We start from the raw sequence: 19594 nt of genomic DNA on the forward strand, positions 1-19594 counted from the left end.
AGATGGGTTGCGGCTGGAAGGGCATCCGCTGTGTAAAAACGTGCTGGATAAGTTGGCAGTTCATTCTGCTGTGGCGACCCTGGATTAATAAAGGGACTAAGCTGAAAAGAAAATGAATGAATGAATGTTAATGTGTGCTGAGCTCTTTCAAAATAAACAGTGATGTCTGCGAGAAGTTAAAACATCGGATCATATTAACATGTTTGCAAAAACTCAACAGATCACCAGCAACACAAGATAATATTAATCACACTGATGCTTTTTATATGTGATATGCTTATTTAAGCTGCATGACACATTGACAGGGTGAGGCAGTGGCGCAGTAGGTAGTGCTGTCGCCTCACAGCAAGAAGGTCATTGGTTAGAACCTCGGCTCAGTTGCCGTTTCTGTGTGGAGTTTGCATGTTCTCCCTGCCTTCGCGTGGGTTTCCTCCGGTTGCTCCAGTTTCCCCCACAGTCCAAAGACATGCGGTACAGGTGAATTGTGTAGGCTAGATTGTACGTAGTGTATGAGTGTGTGTGTGTGAATGTTTCCCAGAGATGGGTTGTGGCTGGAAGGACATCTGCTGCGTAAAAACTTGCTGGATAAGTTTGCAGTTCATTCCGCTGTAGTGACCCCGGATTAATAAAGGGACTAAGCCGACATATTGAATATATGAATGAGATGAATAAATGACACATTGACACAACTGTACAATAGGGCCTTTTCAGCATCTTGTTATACACGTTTTAAGAGTTGCTCTGTGATAACATCACATAATTTAGATTGCCTTGACAGTTAAAACATCTTCCTTCTCATAACTATGAACAAACTTTTATTGACAGCTTATGAAGTCAGAGAAGAAGATGAAAGAAGTCTTTTTTTAAGTTTTGGTGCAATCTGTATACAAATCTTTATATTTAAATGTAACAAATTAACCCAACATTGGATTTGTCCTTATTTGACCCAACATTTGGTTAAACAGACCCATACAATTTAGACAGTTGGAATTATTACTGGAGTTGGTGTAATTGTGTAAAGAGCCCCTATTATGGGTTTTTGAAAATGATGCAGTGTGTAACAGCTCTAAGTGAACCAAAATATCCAGCTTATGCCTGTTTCACAATGCAAGCTGAGCATGAGCATTGGGTGCGCAGAATGTATGAACAGAAGCAGCGCGCAGGCTTTTTCCTTTCACACTGAATGAGTCTGCACCGCGAAGCTCATCAGCAGCTGCTGCTGCACAGATCAATCTATCTCTATCTAGTTACCCATCTATCTATAAATCCACTTTTTTATCTTTTAATCTGCACCAAGGCCCGAGGCAACTTCCTCCTATGCGGCTTCCTTAACCGGTTTCTCTTTATTTTACAAATTATATAGATCCTGAAGAACTGTATGCTTCTCACGCTCTGAGGAGTGTCATTCATGTCTTTTCATGTGCACTCGGTCAGAAGACAATCGCCTGTGATATCGTGTCATTTTGCTTTTTGATTATCAGAATGATTTAGGCCTATAGGTAAAATACAATATGGTTATAATGGTATGTATACATGATCAAGCTAGTGTGCAACTTAAAGAAAAATACTAAAACTGTATTAAATCTGGTTTTGTAGTTCAGGCCCATAAAAATTTGCTGTTGTTTTTAATCCTTTACGTTCATTTGATTGAATATATAAAAATCAGTTGATATTATCTGTGCTTTTATTGGGTAAAATTGCTACTTTTTTTACTGTCATTTAATGTGTTTGGTCATTCACTGTCACTTTGATTAAGCGCGAGCAGAGCGGCAAAAATAGACCCAGTGTTGAAACTATTTTGGCACTGCTGCCTCAGCGATGCTGACACTTTGCACTGACGCGCTGCTTCTGCATACGATATGAAAGCTCTAATCTGGTAACAAGGACGCCAAAAAACACGTTCTGCTCACACTTGCGGTGTGAAACGGGTTTTTCCTTGGCCATTTGTTAAAGGAAGGATCAGAAAAGAATACTGATGTATGGAACTGTCAGAGCTTGACAGGAACTTTACAGTACACAGTTCATGGACCAGTTTCTTCCTCCATTTCACAAGTGTAGGTGTGTAAGATTAAAATGGTTGCCTCCTTGTTTTCTCTAGCTTGCAAATTATGCATTTAATTGTATTTTGCTACTTGTAAAGGCTTGTACTGTATCTGGTTAACTCTTTGTATTCTCATATTGCATCTAAAACCAAGCATTAAAAACGCGACATGCCACTTTGTTTACACATTTAAGCGCGTTTGTGAGCTCGCCAACGTCAGCTGTTCCTACATAAATGCAGCAGTAAGGTTTCAAAATAATTCAGCTGTTGCCATTGTGTGGATTAATACTGAATGAGTGTCATTGTTATGAAAAGAGCAATATGCTGGTTTTAAACTGCATTGCTTTAATGCACTCCTGCATTGGACTCACACATACACTCTGCACTTTGACTACTTCAACAATGTTAATAAGCAATGGTGGACAATTCTCTCGGTCTCACGTTGAATGCGGTCAACCAATCGCATTGGTCTTCGGACCAATCAGCGCAGTTTAGCAACACACTAAGAAAGGGTTTGGGAACAAATGATTCGCGAACGAATCATATGTGATAATCAGGTAAAAATAAATGCATATTATAAGACAATGAAAGTGTTTTTTGACCTTGCATGCAGATCAGCCTGCTGATGAAGACCCCCCAAACCCAAATAAGACCTTTTTTAATGCATAACAGGGGCTCTTTGAATGTTTATAATGGACATTTTATTGGCTTTAATATACACTCTATTTGCCTTGGCTCTATTTTTGGCTAAAACCATTAATAATGTACTGTTTTAAATTGTTAAAATTGTGATTTAAAAATGTGTGTAAAATTGTTTTAAACGTTAATTGTAGTTGAATGTTTGCTTTTTGTTTAAACTACTTAGTTAAAATTAAACAATTATTTTTGTGACAACTTTTTTTTATGTTTAATTCTCTTAAATTTGTAATAATAATAATAATGTTAAATTAATTTTCCAGAGATGGGTTGCGGCTGGAAGGGCATCCGCTGGGTAAAAAATGTGCTGGATAAGTTGGCGGTTCATTCCGCTGTGGCGACCCCAGATTAATACTGACAAGCTGACTAAGCTGACAAGAAAATGAATGAATGTTAACTTAATTCCACCCTTGTCCCAACACAAACGCAAATGATTTCTCTATCAGTTTGAATATGCTTATCCGACTCTCCAAATAACCATTCTATGGATGGAGATTTCATAAGTCCCCAATTAACATTATAGTATAACAACATAATATAACAATAGCTGAAACAAATAGCTTAACATGCATGCTAACATACAGTATTACAGGAAGAATGTGACTTATGAGGATATATGGAGGCTCTTAAATCATGAGAGGATGATAATGCACAAATTTTCTTTAAGAGATAGGGTTAGGTGTAATGTTGGAATAGGGCGATAGAAAAAGGTTTGTACAGTATAAAAATACAATACGGAAAGTAAATTTCACTTTACAAACTTAGGTGTGTGTGTGCGCGTGTCTGTTTGCATTGACTGCATTGTGATGAGCTGATATTTGTGGATATGTGCTGTGTTGTCTCGATGGATCTCATGCGAGTAACAGGTTTTGTCGCCTTTGCACCAGTAGGCAATATGACAGAGATGTTGTAAAAATAGAAAACAAGAGGTTAAAAATAAAACTACTTGAAAGCCTCTATTTCAAGAATTTTGCAAGAATTACACAAGAATACGGCAATGAATTTTTCATTAAAACGTATGTTTACATTTACATAATGTTTTTAGAAATCCATCCCACAGGAGAAGCATTTAGGCAAGACCTGCACAAAGTTTACTTACCAAGCATTTTACTTGGCAAACATTTAAGGCAGATGGGCTACAGCAGCAGAAGATCACACCGGGTGCCACTCCTGTCAGCTAAGAACAGGAAACCGAGGCTACAATTCGCACAGGCTCACCAAAATTGGACAAAAGAAGATTGAAAAATTGTTGCCTGATCTGATGAGTCTCAATTTCTGCTGCAACATTCGGATGGAAGGGTCAGAATTTGGCATCAACAACATGAAAAAAAATAGATTCATCCTGCTTTGTAGTTCAGGCTGGTGGTGATGTAATGGTGTGGGGGATATTTTCTTGGCACACTTTGCGCCCATTAGTACCAGTTGAGCATTGATTTATGACCACAGTCTACCCATCTTCTGACGGCTACTTCCAGCAGGATAACGCACCATGTCATAAAGCGTAAATCATCTCAGACTGGTTTCTTGAACATGACAATGAGTTCATTGTACTCAAGTGGTCTCCACAGTCACCAGATCTCAATCCAATAGAGCACCTTTGGGATGTGGTGAAAACGGAGATTTGCATCATGGATGTGCAGCCGACAAATCTGCAGCAACTATGTGATGCTATCATGTCAGTATGGACCAAAATCCCTCAGGAATATTTCCAGTACTAGTAAGGTGTACCTAATAAAGTGACCAGTGAGTGTACAGTATGTCAATATACAAAAAAAAATAAATACAAAAAAAGTGACATCAAAATTTTCTTCAGCTGATCTCTTCTGATTTAGAAATTAGGCAGCATGTAAATAATACAGCTTCCTTCTGTAAGCAAACTTTGCAGTTTAAAGTGAACACTACGGTATTTGCTATTTTGATGCGTCACATTTTCCATTTGACCCCAGTGCATTCTTCTATGATTAATATTTAATTATCAAAAGTAAATCATCGACACTGGGAGTCATCTGGGTTTCATAAAAGACTTTGAATAAAAGGACTGGGTTTCTTCAGGACCTGCTTCACAATGATTTTGGCAATAGGATATCATGTTTATAATAATACAAAATCTAAAATGTTGACCTGGAGAGCCAAAACATTATGAAAAACACTGGTGACTTGGCGAGCCATAACATTATGAGCAACACCCTAATAATTAATAAACTAGTCAGTCCACTGCATGCTCCCAAAATAGCACTGACCTGCTGAGGCATGAGCTCCTGTGTATCCAAGATGTTCCAATAGTATCTGGATGCAGCCTTTATGATGCAAGCTGAGATTGCATCACTCAGCGATGCAATGTCAGACACAATGCACTCAATGGAGTGACTTCACTGTGACGGGTAGGGTTAGGCGCATTAAAAAGCATTGGATGCAGCTCAGATTGCACTGCAGGACTGCATCCAGACCCCTCTCAGATGTTCTGGAACCAGATTCTTCGAGTCCTGTGAAGAGGTGATAGATGTAAAGTTGATTTTATATTTGCACATTCATAATTAAACAGTGACAACTTGTGAAATGGTGCCTATATTATACTTTGAATACTCGGTCTGAAATTGCATGTAGTATGACTTCCAAACAAAATCAGCACTATTTATTTGACTGTAAACAATGTTGATCTTTAATAGGCATTTGCTGCTAAATTTATTTCCCTATTGGAATGTGCAAGGAATGCTTCTCTAAATACTTACATTAATAAGAATAAAGTCTGAATGTGTGAATATAAAACCAACCTTACCTCAATGGAGAAGTGGAGGTTAAGGTCCAGCACATCCCACAGGTCAAGCCAAGACTCTAAACTGTTCAAAACACTCTTTAAACCTTTCCTGAACACATTCTGCACTGTGACAGGTTGAATTACAATGCTGAAAGAGGCCACTTCCAATGTCATGAACATCTGGTTGGCCATGTAACAGAAAGACTGGTCCTCCAAATCTGTTTCTGGAAGCGCACCAACAGTAGACATTCTCAAACTCTTCCTAATTAAGCACACCTGAATCAACTCATTAATCATCAGGTCATTACAAGCATGTGCAAAATCTAAAATGAATGGGTCAGATCAGTGAGACATCTTTGGGTTCATCGTTTATTACTTTGGGTTTTCTAGTACAAATATCTAAAAATACTTAAATAAAAAGCATTTCTAGACAAGCCGAAGATAGTGTGTGGTTTTCAGGAAAAAAAGAAGTCAAAAGGTCTTAGCTTTAAAATATTAGCCACTATTTTGCTACTTTTAAGGAATGTAATTTTCACTTATTTCAGAAAACAGTATTAAATATGTATATTATTATTGCATATTTTTTTCTTAATTGAATTGTTTTTAGATATTTGGGTAAGAAACAAGAAGTAGAAGCAAAAGAAAATATTTTTTTCCCTATAGACTTCCATTCGTACGCATGCGAATGCATCAGACTCGAAATTTCGGAAATTTCGCTGCGCTGCAAAGTTCAAGCTTGGTGAACTCTGACCTGCGAAATCGCATCACTTGACTGCGTTAGACCAATTGAAGATCAAAACATGACCTCTCTGTACAGAAATTTTAAATATGGAACAATCGCTTACTTTTTTAAATGTCTAATCATCTTGTTTTATCCTGCCTTTTTTCACAGCGCCATACTACAGAATTTTGCAAGCTCAAACTCTAGTGGGACCGCAGCTTAAAGCTTTGATCACACTAGAGTTTGAGCTGCGAAAAGGGGCAGGATAAAACAAGATGATTAGACATTTAAAAAAGCTAGCGATTGCTCGATGTTAGGCCAGTTGGCATTTCTGGTTGGAGTTTGCATGTTCTCCAAAGTCCAAAAACATGTGGTAAGCTAAAATTGTCTGCAGTGTGTGTGTGTGTGAATGAGAGCGTATGGGTGTTCCCCAATGATGGGTTGCAGCTGTAAGGGCATCGGCTGCGTAAAACTGCTGGATAAGTTGGCGGTTCATTTCGCTGTGATGACCCCCGATTAATAAAGGGACTAAGCCGAAACGAAAATGAATGAATAAATGATTGCATTTAAAGGCGGCATGGTGACTTAGTAATTAGCACTATCATCTCACAGCAAGAAGGTCGCTGGTTTGAGTCCCAGCTAGGCCAGTTGGCATTTCTGTGTGGAGTTTGCATGTTCTCCCCTTGTTCATGTGCTTCCCAGTACTGGGTTGTGGCTGAAAGGGCATCCACTGCATAAAACGAATGCAGGAATATCTGGCGTTTCATTCCTCTGTGGCTACTGCTGATACACAAGGGACTAAGCTGAATAAAAATAATGAATGAATGAATGAATGAATGAATGAATGAATGAATGAATGAATGAATGAATGAATGAATGAATGCGGTATCTGAAATATGAGCATTAAAAAGTAAAGAAAAAGTTTTTAAAAACAGCATTTGGGCCTAATCCATATTCAAAACTGAATTGTGCAAACAAATGCCCTCAAATATACTTACAGAAAAAATGTTTTAAAAGTTATCGATATAAAACCTAAAAATGAAAACAAAACAAAAAAGCAATCATGATAAAGTGCAGTAAAACCAGTAAAGAATGTACAGTCAAAAACAGGAAACAGGAAACTACATTTTAGAAAAGATAAAAATCTGAACTCAACATGTATTTAAACAACTTTGCATATTAAAGTATCTCAACCCAAGCATATCTTCATTGTATGAAGTTCCCATGAAACGGAAGTTAACATTGTCGTTTTTCCCCTATACCGTGATGCACTCTCTACTTGAAACGGTCTTGAAATTAGAAAAAATGTAGGATGAAGTATGGTTTCACTTTTTGGGAACGATTGGATTGTTGAAAGACGAGTGTTGCTAACAAAATAAACGAAGATATAGCAATGGATGAATTTAGAGCAGAAACGAAACTTGCACTGATATGCCCTGAGGAAATTCAAAGTGACCAGGAAGTGAAGAAAGTTTGTTTCGAGGGGGAGGGAATGTTAGTATTTGATTAAAGTTTATGAGGGCAAATTAAGTTTTAAAAAATTATAAATTGCACAGAATCATTTACAAGAACTTCTATATACAAAATAATGAGTAAATTCTGGTTTCATGGTGATTTTAATGAACAAGACATGGCAGCATGACAAGACTTTTCGTTTTGTTTTTTCAGTTGGTGACAGTTAAATGCTTGAAATGCCATAGTACTTACTACTCTCAACTTTGCAGCTGTTCAAACACAGCAGAGAACCTACATTTAAAATGACTTTAGTAATTTACTCGGCAAGCAATGAGTTGGTGGACCACTGGCATTTTTTGGGTGACACAAATTCAGCGGATTAATATGAGTTGACTGCTGTTGGAGCACCAGCGGCAAGCTGACCATTCTAAAAATTCTGTCTGGTACACCGGCAGCCCCCTTTAGGCAGGTGGGACCCAAATGGGTCTGACATGAATTACCCAGTTACCCAGTTAAGACCCACATAAGACCCTTACAGATCCCAGTTAAAACCCATCTGGGCATCCATGGCTGGCCCCCATGTAAATCCCGGGTGCAAGCCCATTTTAAACCCTTTAAGCAGGTGGGGCCCGACTGGGTCTTTCATGTATTGCCCGGTTAAGACCCACATAAGACCTTTACAGATGCTAGTTAAAACCCATTTGGGCATCCACGGCTGGCCCCCATGTGGATCCCGGGTGCAAACCCACTTTAAACCCCTTTGGGCAGGTGGGGCCCAAATGGGTTTGGCATGAATTGCCCAGTTAGGACCCATGCAGTACCCTTACAGGTCCCACTTTTAGTATGTCTGGGCTTCCACGGTTGGCCCCAATGTGGATCCCGGGTGCAAGCCCATAATGGGGCCCACATTTGATCCCCATGAAGCCCTCATCTGGCCCCACATGTCATTGCTGGCTGGGTAATTAATGATATTCATCTATGTGAAGACACTGATTATGTTAATGATTTCTTACAATAGTTGTCAACATTGATTGGAAACAGATAAATATCAATATGCAACACTTCATTTGTCTGAAATTGTTTTTAAAGTTTTTTTAATATACAACTTAATGTCATTTTCAATTTTACACCAATGCACGTGTGATTTAGAAAGAATAGCTACAAAAAATATTAGATGCAGCTTACTGGTATGTGGTGCTATGGTAAGCTAATTTTATAACAGGCCTACAGGCAACTCATGTAATCCTCGCGGGCTACCTGGTCACCATGTTGGTGACCCCTGGCTTATAAGATACTGGTGCTTTTTCATTAGATACTAGTGCTTATTCATTAGATACAGTGCCTATTCTTTAGATGCTAGTGCTTTTTAAAAATATGCTAATGCTTAGTATCTCAAAATAAGTACTAGTATTTATTTAATAAGTAATAGTACCTAATGAATAAGTAGTATCTAATACATAAGTACTAGTATCTATTGAATGAGTACTAGTATAACAAAAATAACTAGTGTCTAATGAGTAAGCACTAGTATATTTTTATGAAGCACTAGTATCTAAAGAATAGGCACTTGTGTCTAAAGAATAGGCACTAGTATCTAATGAATAAGCACTAATACTTAATGGAAAAGATACTAGTATCAAAAAAATAAGCACTAGTAACATGAAAATACGGGTTATACATTAAATGTCAAAACAGATTGCCATACAAGTACAATAGGTTGACAAGTACAAAGACAATCACATCAAAGAAAAAAATCAATAAATAAATAAGAAACTTCTCGGAAATCAGTTACTTTTAGATTTTTTTATAAGCGAACTAAATGTCAACAGTAGAAAAGAAAAAAAAATAAAGGACAAAAACACCAACGCTTCACCCCAAGATATAACCAGTTGACAATGTTTTGGTAAATGCACAGCTTTACGGAAGGTTAATTTAAGCTCAGCTTGTTTCATTTAAAGGTGCAGTCTTAACAGCATTTATCAAATATTGTTTATAAATCACATGTGGCCTTGAAGGTAAATCCAGAAAGAGCAACCGGTGACCCTCTCTTTTAGCAAGCAATAACTTGTCACTCATTCAGAAGTGTCTCAGGTTTATCATATCCAAATAACTTAAAGTCGGTTTCATAAAGACTGTACAGCTTTCTCCTGTCTGCTACTGAAATGTTAGCAAACCATTCTTTCTCCCAGTCTACCGCAGTCCTGTTCTCATATCCTGGAGGAAAGTGAATATGTTTATCCAGTCCAAGAATCTTCAGCAAATGTTCTGTGTCCTCATCAAGAGTTTCTAGCTTCCCAATAAAGTCATAGTCAATTTGACATGGATGACAAAGTCTGTGCATTTGCTGCCAATGCTCATTGAATGGCTCCTCCTTCTCAGTCTTTGGATCTAGCAGATACTGAATAAAGTGAATGAAGGATGGTCTGATACCTGCTCTGAAGGCCTCTTGAGCCGAATCAGGGGGCTGAGAAATATTAGCATAACGCTGAAGCATTGTGGAGCCATAATGGGTGTAGAAGTACTCATCTGGCTTCATAAGCTTGTCTCGATAAGCAGAAATAAGGCGCACAAAAGGATCCCGCACAAAGAGGAACTTAGTGTAGTTCTTCAGCTTGTGATGCATCAGAGGACGAGCGTATCGGCCATGACGCATCCATAACTTGCTAAATGTCTTATGCACTGTAGAATTATGGATTATCTCTAATGGTATGTCAAGAAGATCCAGATATGGAGCTCCATCAGGTGCCTTCAGGTTCTGGCTGAGGGCAAACATGACTCGTTTCCAGTTAGTACAAGCTACCTTGGGTACATAACAGTAAATCACACGGTGATGATCGTCCACAATGAGATGGTGCAGAGCTTTGTTGGGAATCTGGTCAAATGTGAATGATTTCTGTCTGTAATTCAAGCTTCTATTGGCTGAGCAAAGCTCTTTTATTAGATGCTTACGATGTGCTTGACGCAGTTTAAACTGTGCAAGATGTTTTGATGAAGCCCTGTGGTTAGGCCCAACTCTCACCTCATCCCAGAAAACTACAATAAAAAACATTGTGATGAATACTGCTCCCAAAAGTAAACAACGCTGATGGAGCTTCTGCATTCTGATTCTTGACAATAGTCTACACCAGATTCTTAGAACTTGTGGTAAATATTATTTATCTCAGGAAAGAATCCAGTTGACAAATCTGCAGGAAAAAAAGTTTAATGAAAAATAAGAACAAGTTTGCTGAAGTCTCAATTTACCATTAACATAATCCATAAACATGCTTGTACATGTACGCTTTAGGATGATCATGAACCAATTAGTTTGGTTTGTTTAATGTTTAACAAGCTGAGCCAATTTGTTTATTACTATTATTAATCTGGAGATGTCTAAATAGAAAGGCAATTTCCACATAAAAAAAACTAAAGTAATTGTTTTTTTCTCAGTGGCTTTGGTTCATTTCTCACAACACTGTTTACATTTGCACAACAGTTAATGCATTTCTCAAAACAAATAGTCATTTGTGCACATCACAGTAGCAGTTCCTCATTCCTTACCACAAATTGCAAATGCTTTTGGACATGCATCAATTGCTTTCATACAACTCTGCTGTTTTATAACATTATCATTTGCTTATGTCATGTCAGTCAAAATTAACTAAGCTTGTGAATGCTAAATAGTCATTCCATATAAAACTAATAGTCTTCATTTTATTATTTGAGTCATTACATACAAAAATGGTGAACTAGGTGTCAAAATCTGTCAAATATAAAATGGTCGGTCCTGTATATAGATAGACGATAGATAAATGGAATCTATAAGAACCACAACAGATTCAATCACTTTAATATGCTATAATATTTTCATGTAGGGTGGGTTATATCATAGCCAAAACGATATGACAGCATTTTATAAAAAGCATTAAGGATTGCTGTGGAATTAAAGAGAAGGTGGTTTCAGGGGGGAAAAAAAGTTGAAAATCTGTCTGCTTCACACTGCTGTACGTATGCTCTTTACTTGATTAAGCGTATTTATTTACATACATTACAAACTCATGATACACGATGATTCACGAACTTGTTTAAAGACTTGCACTTGATGATACACATTATAATTGTATATATATATAAAATGTATAGTTTTTATAGTTCAAATATTTTAGGTTTAAACAATTTTTAATTAAAGGCTTATGGTTTAGCCGAAATTTAACTCACCTACACCAGTAGAAATAGAATATATCCACTCCTCGTTGGTTTAATGTAGTTTGTGTTTCCTCTACAAAAGCGTCCTGTCTGTCGAGCAATGCTGTGTGTGTGTGAATATAGGCGCCTGTGTACTTTGCCTCGGGCAAACCTGAGTTAACTGATGCTTTTGCATAGCATAAGATTAAAACAACAGTCATATCTTTTTATAGTCTTGTTGTTCTATAAAGTAATACATTACTTGTGATTATATAATGTACACAAAATTCTTATTATTTTTCATAATTTGTAAAATTATTATTATTATTATTATTATTATTATTTTAATAATATTATTTGTTATTATTATTATTATTATTATTATTATTATTATTATTATTACTATTAGGCCATAAGTTGGAGTTTTAAATGGGCAGATGAGCTACAAATTGACAAGAGCTGGTATGTATAACAATGTACAATACAACATAACTTAAAATATAAGAAACCAAAAAAAGTCTAGCTTGTGTTAATATTCCATATAAATGAAGAGAGAGAAATACAAATCAACAATTAGACCAGTAAAGATCCAGTGTGGAGCTTTAGCAAACTCTCTGACCTTCAAATGAATTCCCATTTAATACACATACTAATAAAACATGGTAATTCAACAGACTGTCATCTTTTACTAACACATATAGGCTCACATATTTTAGAATTTTATAAACCAGAATAAAATCTGTTTTTGTGAAATTAGGCTACATAAAGCACACCAGCACCTAAACTAAAACATTATTCATAGACTGATTAAAATGCTAAGTCAATCTTATCCAGCAGGTGGCGCCTAATGAACAGCAGGATTGATTGCGCTGCCTTGGTTACAGTTACAGCAGTAAACAAAGAAACGTGAATTCAAATCTAGCAGGATTTCATAAACTACACCATCCCAATATTCGCAGATTAAATTCAGGCAAACATTAGTTTACAACTACACATTGCGGTATCAAAAATCACACAAAATTGTATATCTTTTAAAAACAGAGTTATATTACAAACTTTGATACAATTTATACTCAGCTTTAAATTTGCAAACGGTTTTGCTAAACGTTCATTAAGATCTGAAGTGGGGAAACGGTAAGAAACTAATTTGAATTCGTGTTAGTTTTATGTGTATTGTAAAATAAACCAGCGTTTTCACTTTTTTATGGTTACATTTAAGAATATATTTGTGCTGTAAATGTTTCTATTTTGTTACTTATTATTGTTTTGGTTTGTCCTATTTTGCCACAATACCTAAACAAAACTTCAGTAGTTTTTCTAAGGCCATCCATCTCACATAACATTTAGCTCATATGTCAAAATCATTCTGCCTTTCTCCTATAAAATTCTATATATTTGATATGGTTTTTATTATATTGATACAGTTAGTTGGGCAAAAAACACTGAAGACTTGAAGGTAAAATATTGAAGCTCACTTTAAATAGCTTTAGTGCATTTACTTCACTCAATCAAAAGGTGTTTATACAATTTTTAACTTTATTTTCTGCTTTACAAAAATACTTTTTATTTATTTATTTATTTATCTATCTATTTAGTGTTTTCAGTCTGTTAAATTATATATATATATATATATATATATATATATATATATATATATATATATATATATATATATATATATATATATATATTTCTGTTTAACAGAGTTATGTTTTTCAACACATTTCTAAACAGAGAGTTTTTGGCTCTAAAATGGGCAATGACTGAAAAGTTCCGTGAGTATTTGTTAGGACACCATTGCATCCTGCGTTCAGATAACAACCCACTCAGTCATTTGGCTACTGCCAAACTCGGGGCTACTGAGCAGAGGTGGGCCACTGAGTTGGCTGCCTTTGACTTTGAGATTCAGTATCGATCAGGTCAGTTAAATCAAAATGCAGACGCCCTTTCAAGCTTGCATCAAGTAGGTACATTTTGTAAGGGAAATGGTTCTTTTGGGGCAGTAGTGCCGGAGTTGCTGAAGCGTGTGGTGCATGAGAGTCCCACGGAAGCTACTACTTTAAATGCAGTGCAGGTCATGCCAAGTCACTCTGTGGCTGAACTTGTTTCACTACAAGAGGCAGACCCTACGATTAGTGCAGTTCTTCGGTTCTGGCATCATGGAACTTATCCTGGGCCCCAAGAGCGTCGGACGTTACCCAGGTTGGTGTTGACATTACGTAGACAGTGGGACCGTCTTGTAAATTTAGAGGGCCTCTTGTATCGTCAGGTTCGTCGTTCAGATGGGGGGGAAGAGGTGTTCCAATTGGTGCTGCCTGCTGCATTGCACACAAAAGTTTTGACACAATTACATCAACATCATGGACACCAGGGTATTGAGCGCACACTTGAGTTAATCCGGCAACGTTGTTATTGGCCGGGGATGTCTGATGATGTGGTCCGCTGGGTGCAGGCATGCGAGCGGTGTCAGCAGGCTAAAGCAGCTGCACCAGGTGTTAAGAGTTTCATGGGGCATATTTGCTTCTTGTCTAAATTAAATTGTGGCACTTGACTTCACCATGTTGGAGCGCTCTCAGTCGGGGCTGGAGAATGTGTTGATAATCACAGATGTCTTTAGCAAATTTACTGTGGCAGTGCCTACTAGAGGCCAACAAGCAGAGACAATTGTCTGTGTCCTGGTGGAGGAGTGGATCTTCAAGTTTGGGGTGCCAGGTCGGATTCATTCGGACCAGGGCCATAACTTTGAATCTCAGTTAATTCAGTTGTGTGGCTTGTACCAGGTTGCTAAATCTCGCACAACTTCCTACCATCCAGCTGGTAACGGCCAGTGTGAACGGTTCAATAGAACCTTGCACAATTTGTTGCGAACTCTGCCTACTGAGAGGAAGAGGGATTGGGCTTCCTGCCTGGCCCCCCATGAATCCATCATCAGACATCCCTTCGAGTCTTAGAATTAAGCTGACGGTAGTCCACGCACATGCGTAAACTACCGTCCTTTTTTCTTACCAATACCAACGGGGAGGCATACGGACTGCAACTTTCCCGGATCACTTGAGAATCCAATAACTGGCTAATATGAGTCTTGACCAACTCGTATTCGGATGGTGGAATTTGTCTGTAGCGTTGCCGGACTGGAGTATCGTCAACTAAGGGGATTTCATGAGACAAAAGGTTAGTGCAACCCACATCTCCCTCAACCAGCAGAGAACACATCTTGAAATCGCTGTAACAGGGCCCTCACCTGTTTCTGCTCTTCACCTGCTAACCCCCCCAGCTCAATAGCCTCAATCCGTTCCAACACTGATGCAGTCGCAGCACTCTGCTCAGCCACCAGGGCATCCACAGATGCAACCTCAGTTAGGCCAGTAGGCGAATCCACTAAGTACACTTCTCAAGCAGCTTACCAATAATAGTTGTAGAATACAATACTACGTCAAGAACACCGACATTTACAACAGGGACCTGAACAGTACCACCCACCACCTTTACGAGTGACGGGGAGGCTAATAGGCCCGCCGGCAACCCGGTTTCTAAGGGCTCAAACAACACAGTCTTACCTGTAAAAGCTGCAGCACACGTTGCGGTTACAAATTTTAAGGTGCCGCCTGGAACACGACACACTTTGCGTCCTCGAACCTTCACATTGCCTCCCTGATTCAAGACATTGTCTACTCGCTGACAAGCTTGAAAGGCCAGAGACAGTTCAGAATCTTGTGTCACCTGGGGCAGCTCAAATAAAGTGGACCCATACAGCCCAAAAAGCTCACGGTAGCAGCATCTAAGCACTTTCATACCTATGATGCCAGGGGCACTAGAACTACCAAATGGAGGGTCACGGACCACCAGGATGCCGCACACAGGTATGACCTGTCCACATAGTTCAACATCCAACTCTACGTACCCCACATAAGGAATGTCCAGCCCATTAGCTGCACGAAGCTGCAACCAGTGAAATGACCTTAATCGATCCCGGCCTCATGGCTCAAACCTTGTTCGGAAGCAGCTCTCTGTAATGGTCGATACCATGGAGCCGGTATCGATCAGGCAGGGCACTGGAACACTCCCTATAGAAACAACAAAATGTGGGCATGAGGAGACCAAATGAGACATTGACTCACTATCATTAAAAATACGAGAGCCACGCATACCCCCACCCGAGCTGTGGCTCTGCAGCCTGGTGGGAATCAGTTTCCCGACTGGTTAGAGCCAGAAAATGGTCTGGAGTCACTCGAGGAGAAGCTAGTGACTGGACGGGATAAGGTGCGGTCAGGGCGACGTTCTCCATTGCATTCATGGGCATAATGGCCTGGTTGCTGACATCGTCGACATATCACCGAATGGGGGCGAAACGGATGACCACGAAATGAAGGATTTTGATTATGGGTCAATGCTTTAATAAGCAGACCGATCTGCTTTTGCTGCTGGCATAGAATTTCTCGCAGTTCGCTCAATTCTGACCCCCAACGTCCTCCCTCTGCGCCCAACCTAGAACCCCAGTGAACACCAAACTTCATCCCACTAACCAGGGGAGCAGACTGACTACACCTTCTGGCGCCACCTGGTGTCCCCTCTTGTTCCCAATGAATCGCTTCTCCCCGCACCATTAGTAAAGTTGCAGTGTCTCATTTAATGCTCCCCAAACCACACTTTCGGACGGCGCCCTGGAGATGACGTCACTCCCCAAAGAAACACAGACGTGCATAGTGAGGTGTCAAAGCAGTCTTTTATAAACACCCCCAAATGCCCTAATTAAAGGATCCACCCACAATTTACTCAATGCTGGACGGTCACATCACTACGATCAATGAGGAAGTAGTACATCCCAAAGCTTGCATACTCTTCTGTTACTCACTCAAAAGTAGCCTATGTTTGTCCTTCACAAAAGAGTACATAGTTTAAGTATAAGTATGCAAATTCGGACGCAGCATAAGTTTGAATTACAATATCGGAGAAAAACGATATTCATGGCTCAACAAAATATGTATATCCAGTAATGTGTCTTACAAAAAAGAGACATGTCATGTACCATTCTGCAAAGTAAAATTCTAATCATGATTAACCACAAATGATCCTCTGCAGCACTTTTTAGATAGGTGTGCTTGACACAGTGGTCTCCAGTGGTTTATTGGGGGTGGTTAAAGGGCTTTATAGAGAGTATATAGTGAAGTGAGTATTGTTTAATTGATTCTTTTAGGGTGAACCTTAATCATTTAATCTACCAAGACCTCTATGGCCTTGTTTAGATATATTCAATAATATTTACATCATCTATGACTCGTCAGAATTTATTTGCTCACCAGTGTGTCGTAAGTCATACAATCTGATTAATAAGTGAATGATAATGGCATTTAATTAATGCAGTATCTGAAATTAAAAAGTTAATAAACAAAGTTTAAAAAACAGCCTCAGGGCCTAATCCACATCCTCAATTGTGCAAACAAATCGCCTCAACAGATACAAAGAACTGAGGGGGAAAAAGTTAATTGATATAAACTAAACATGGAAAAAAGCAAAAGAAGCAACTGTGATAAAGTGCTGTGAAACCAGTAAAGAATGTACAATCAAAAAAAGGAAACAGGAAACTAATTTTGAGAAAATAGAGTATAAATAGAGTCTATATAGTGAAGTGAACTGAGTATTGACTGAGTGTTTTTGGGTGACCTCGATAACTGGCTTTGTTTGGATATGATCAATAACATTCACTTCATCTATGACTTGTCAGAATTTTTTTGCTTATCATAAGTCATACAATCTGGAGTATTTGTGAATAATAATTGCATTTAATTAAAGAGGTATCTGAAATATGAGCATTAAAAGGTAAAGAAATAAAGTTGAAAAAACAACCTCTGGGCCTAATCCATATCCATAACTGAACTGTGCAAACAAATCACCTTAATACACTTACAGACAAACTGAGGGAAAAAAAGTTATAGATATAAACTAAAAATGAAAGCAAAACAAAACAAGCAATCTTGATAAAGTGCTGTAAAACCAGCAAGGTATGTACAACCAAAAACAGGAAACAACATGTTAGAGAAATAGAGTATAAATAGAGTCTATATAGTGAAGTGAACTGAGAATTGACTGAGTATTTTTTGGGTGACCTCAATATCTGGCCTTATTTGCATATAAGTAATTCACTTCATTTATGACTCATCAGATTTTCTTTACTACCAGTGTGTCATAATTCATACAACCTGGAACATTTGTTAATAACAATGGCATTTAATTATTGAGGTATCTGAAATATGAGCATTAAAAAGTGAAATAATTAAGAACAGCCTTTGGGTCTAATCCATATTCACAACTGGGCATGAAAAAAGGTTATTTGATATAAACTATAAAGCAATCAAGATAAACTCTGTAAACTCAGTGAGGATTGTACAGTCAAAAACAGGAAAACACATGTTACTCAACCACATTTAAATATGTAACCCAACTGCTTTGTAGCAAACTGTATGCGCCAACTCAAGCATATTTCTTTTTTGACGTAAGCGTGCCACATTAACAAACAAGTCATGATAAGTAAAGATATTTTTGTCTTGTTCCGTTTAAACTTGGATGACCTTGCGCACTACTGCCAACCAGCAGTCCAATCACAGGTGAGACTTAAAAATACTACAGTAATGCAACACTTATAGTAATACAAACAACTTACCCAATACTCTACCATAGGAAATATTACAATACACCACAGTTTATTGTAGTAAAACTTAAAGTATACTACAGTAATCATTACAAATGATCAGTTAACTAGTTAATACTACATTATAATGTAGCTTTCATTAAAAAGGTGTTGCAAATACAATATATTTACAGCACAAGACACTTCCAAAACACTACTATATTCATTCATTCATTCATTTTCCATCAGCTTAGTTTCTAAATAACAGTGGTCGCCACAGCTGAATAAACCGCCAACTATTCTGGCATATATTTTACACAGTGGCCACAACCCAGTATTGAGAAACCCATACACTTTTATTTTAAAGATCTGAGGTAAACTATCTGGTTCAGTTTTATAGCAAAAAATGTAATGTAAAATGGCATTTAAACTTACATTAATAGCACTTAACACTAAATAAAGCACATGAGGTGTACCTGAGGTGGTCATTGCTGTTCAGCTGCAAGAAGCAGAAGCCTTTTCTAAAATATAAATTTCAGGTGATGCTTAGAACAAAAACTCATTTTAATATTGAATGTATTCCTTCTATCGTGTGCCGTTTCTTTTATTTAGAACATGGTTCAAATCAGCCAAACGCCCCATTTACACGGGGCATCAGCATCAACGCTTCCCATTCACTTTGTATGGGTGACATCAAGCACAGCCAAACTGCATTGTGGATCCATCAGCGCCACTTTATCGGCTTTAATCGCTGCAGACGTTGAGAATTTCTCAACTTTTCAAGCGTCAGCGGACATGTCAGCCAATTAGATCGCTTTATGCAAATGAACCCCTGCTCAAAGAGTAGCAAATTGCGGACACATTTCATTGGCTGATGCTACTATGCGGATTGCGTCAACCCCAACTTCAGACACGCCCTCTGTCAAGTGTTGATGCTGAAGCCCTGTTTGAATCGAGCATTAGGATAGTCAGGCACTCTTCCGTTCACGTCGTCAATCTGGCAACCTGCACTTCCATGTGTTTTGAACCAGGAGTGCAAAACCTAGTTCAACCACTGGGTGTCAAACTTAAATACTGCACCTTTAAGGTGGTGATAAATACCACATCGACCCACTGTCACTCTGTAATAAGTTGAAG

The 19594-nt window shown here is 38.2% G+C and overlaps 2 protein-coding genes across 4 annotated transcripts in view; both read right to left on the reverse strand.

The window, feature by feature from the left end:
- Positions 1 to 5732, reverse strand: part of sdk1b (sidekick cell adhesion molecule 1b) — a 452496-nt gene extending 446764 nt beyond the window's left edge. The window contains exons 1-2 of one of the 3 annotated variants that reach the window (XM_073949377.1): positions 5514 to 5732; positions 4978 to 5220 (exon numbers count right to left, since the gene is read on the reverse strand). The gene's annotated coding sequence lies outside the window, so the exon portion shown is untranslated. The remainder of the gene's footprint in view (positions 1 to 4977; positions 5221 to 5513) is intronic. The other 2 variants (XM_073949383.1, XM_073949375.1) reach the window with 2 other exon arrangements.
- A 2082-nt stretch (positions 5733 to 7814) lies between these two features.
- chst12b.6 (carbohydrate sulfotransferase 12b, tandem duplicate 6) lies at positions 7815 to 11998 on the reverse strand. Its single transcript, XM_073909040.1, has 2 exons — positions 11866 to 11998; positions 7815 to 10853 (listed from the first exon to the last, which is right to left on the reverse strand). The coding sequence occupies exon 2, from the start codon at positions 10766 to 10768 to the stop codon at positions 9737 to 9739; it is 1032 nt and encodes a 343-aa protein (XP_073765141.1). The 5' UTR covers positions 10769 to 10853; positions 11866 to 11998; the 3' UTR covers positions 7815 to 9736.
- Between the last annotated feature and the right edge of the window lie 7596 nt (positions 11999 to 19594).

This window comes from Danio rerio, chromosome 1, assembly GCF_049306965.1.
Source record: "Danio rerio strain Tuebingen ecotype United States chromosome 1, GRCz12tu, whole genome shotgun sequence".
In the NCBI taxonomy this organism is placed as follows: Eukaryota; Metazoa; Chordata; class Actinopteri; order Cypriniformes; family Danionidae; genus Danio; species Danio rerio.

What these genes read in the sequence shown, in the direction of transcription:
- chst12b.6 (XM_073909040.1), bottom strand. Translation starts at nt 10,768, where the DNA reads ATGCAGAAGCTCCATCAGCGTTGTTTACTTTTGGGAGCAGTATTCATC.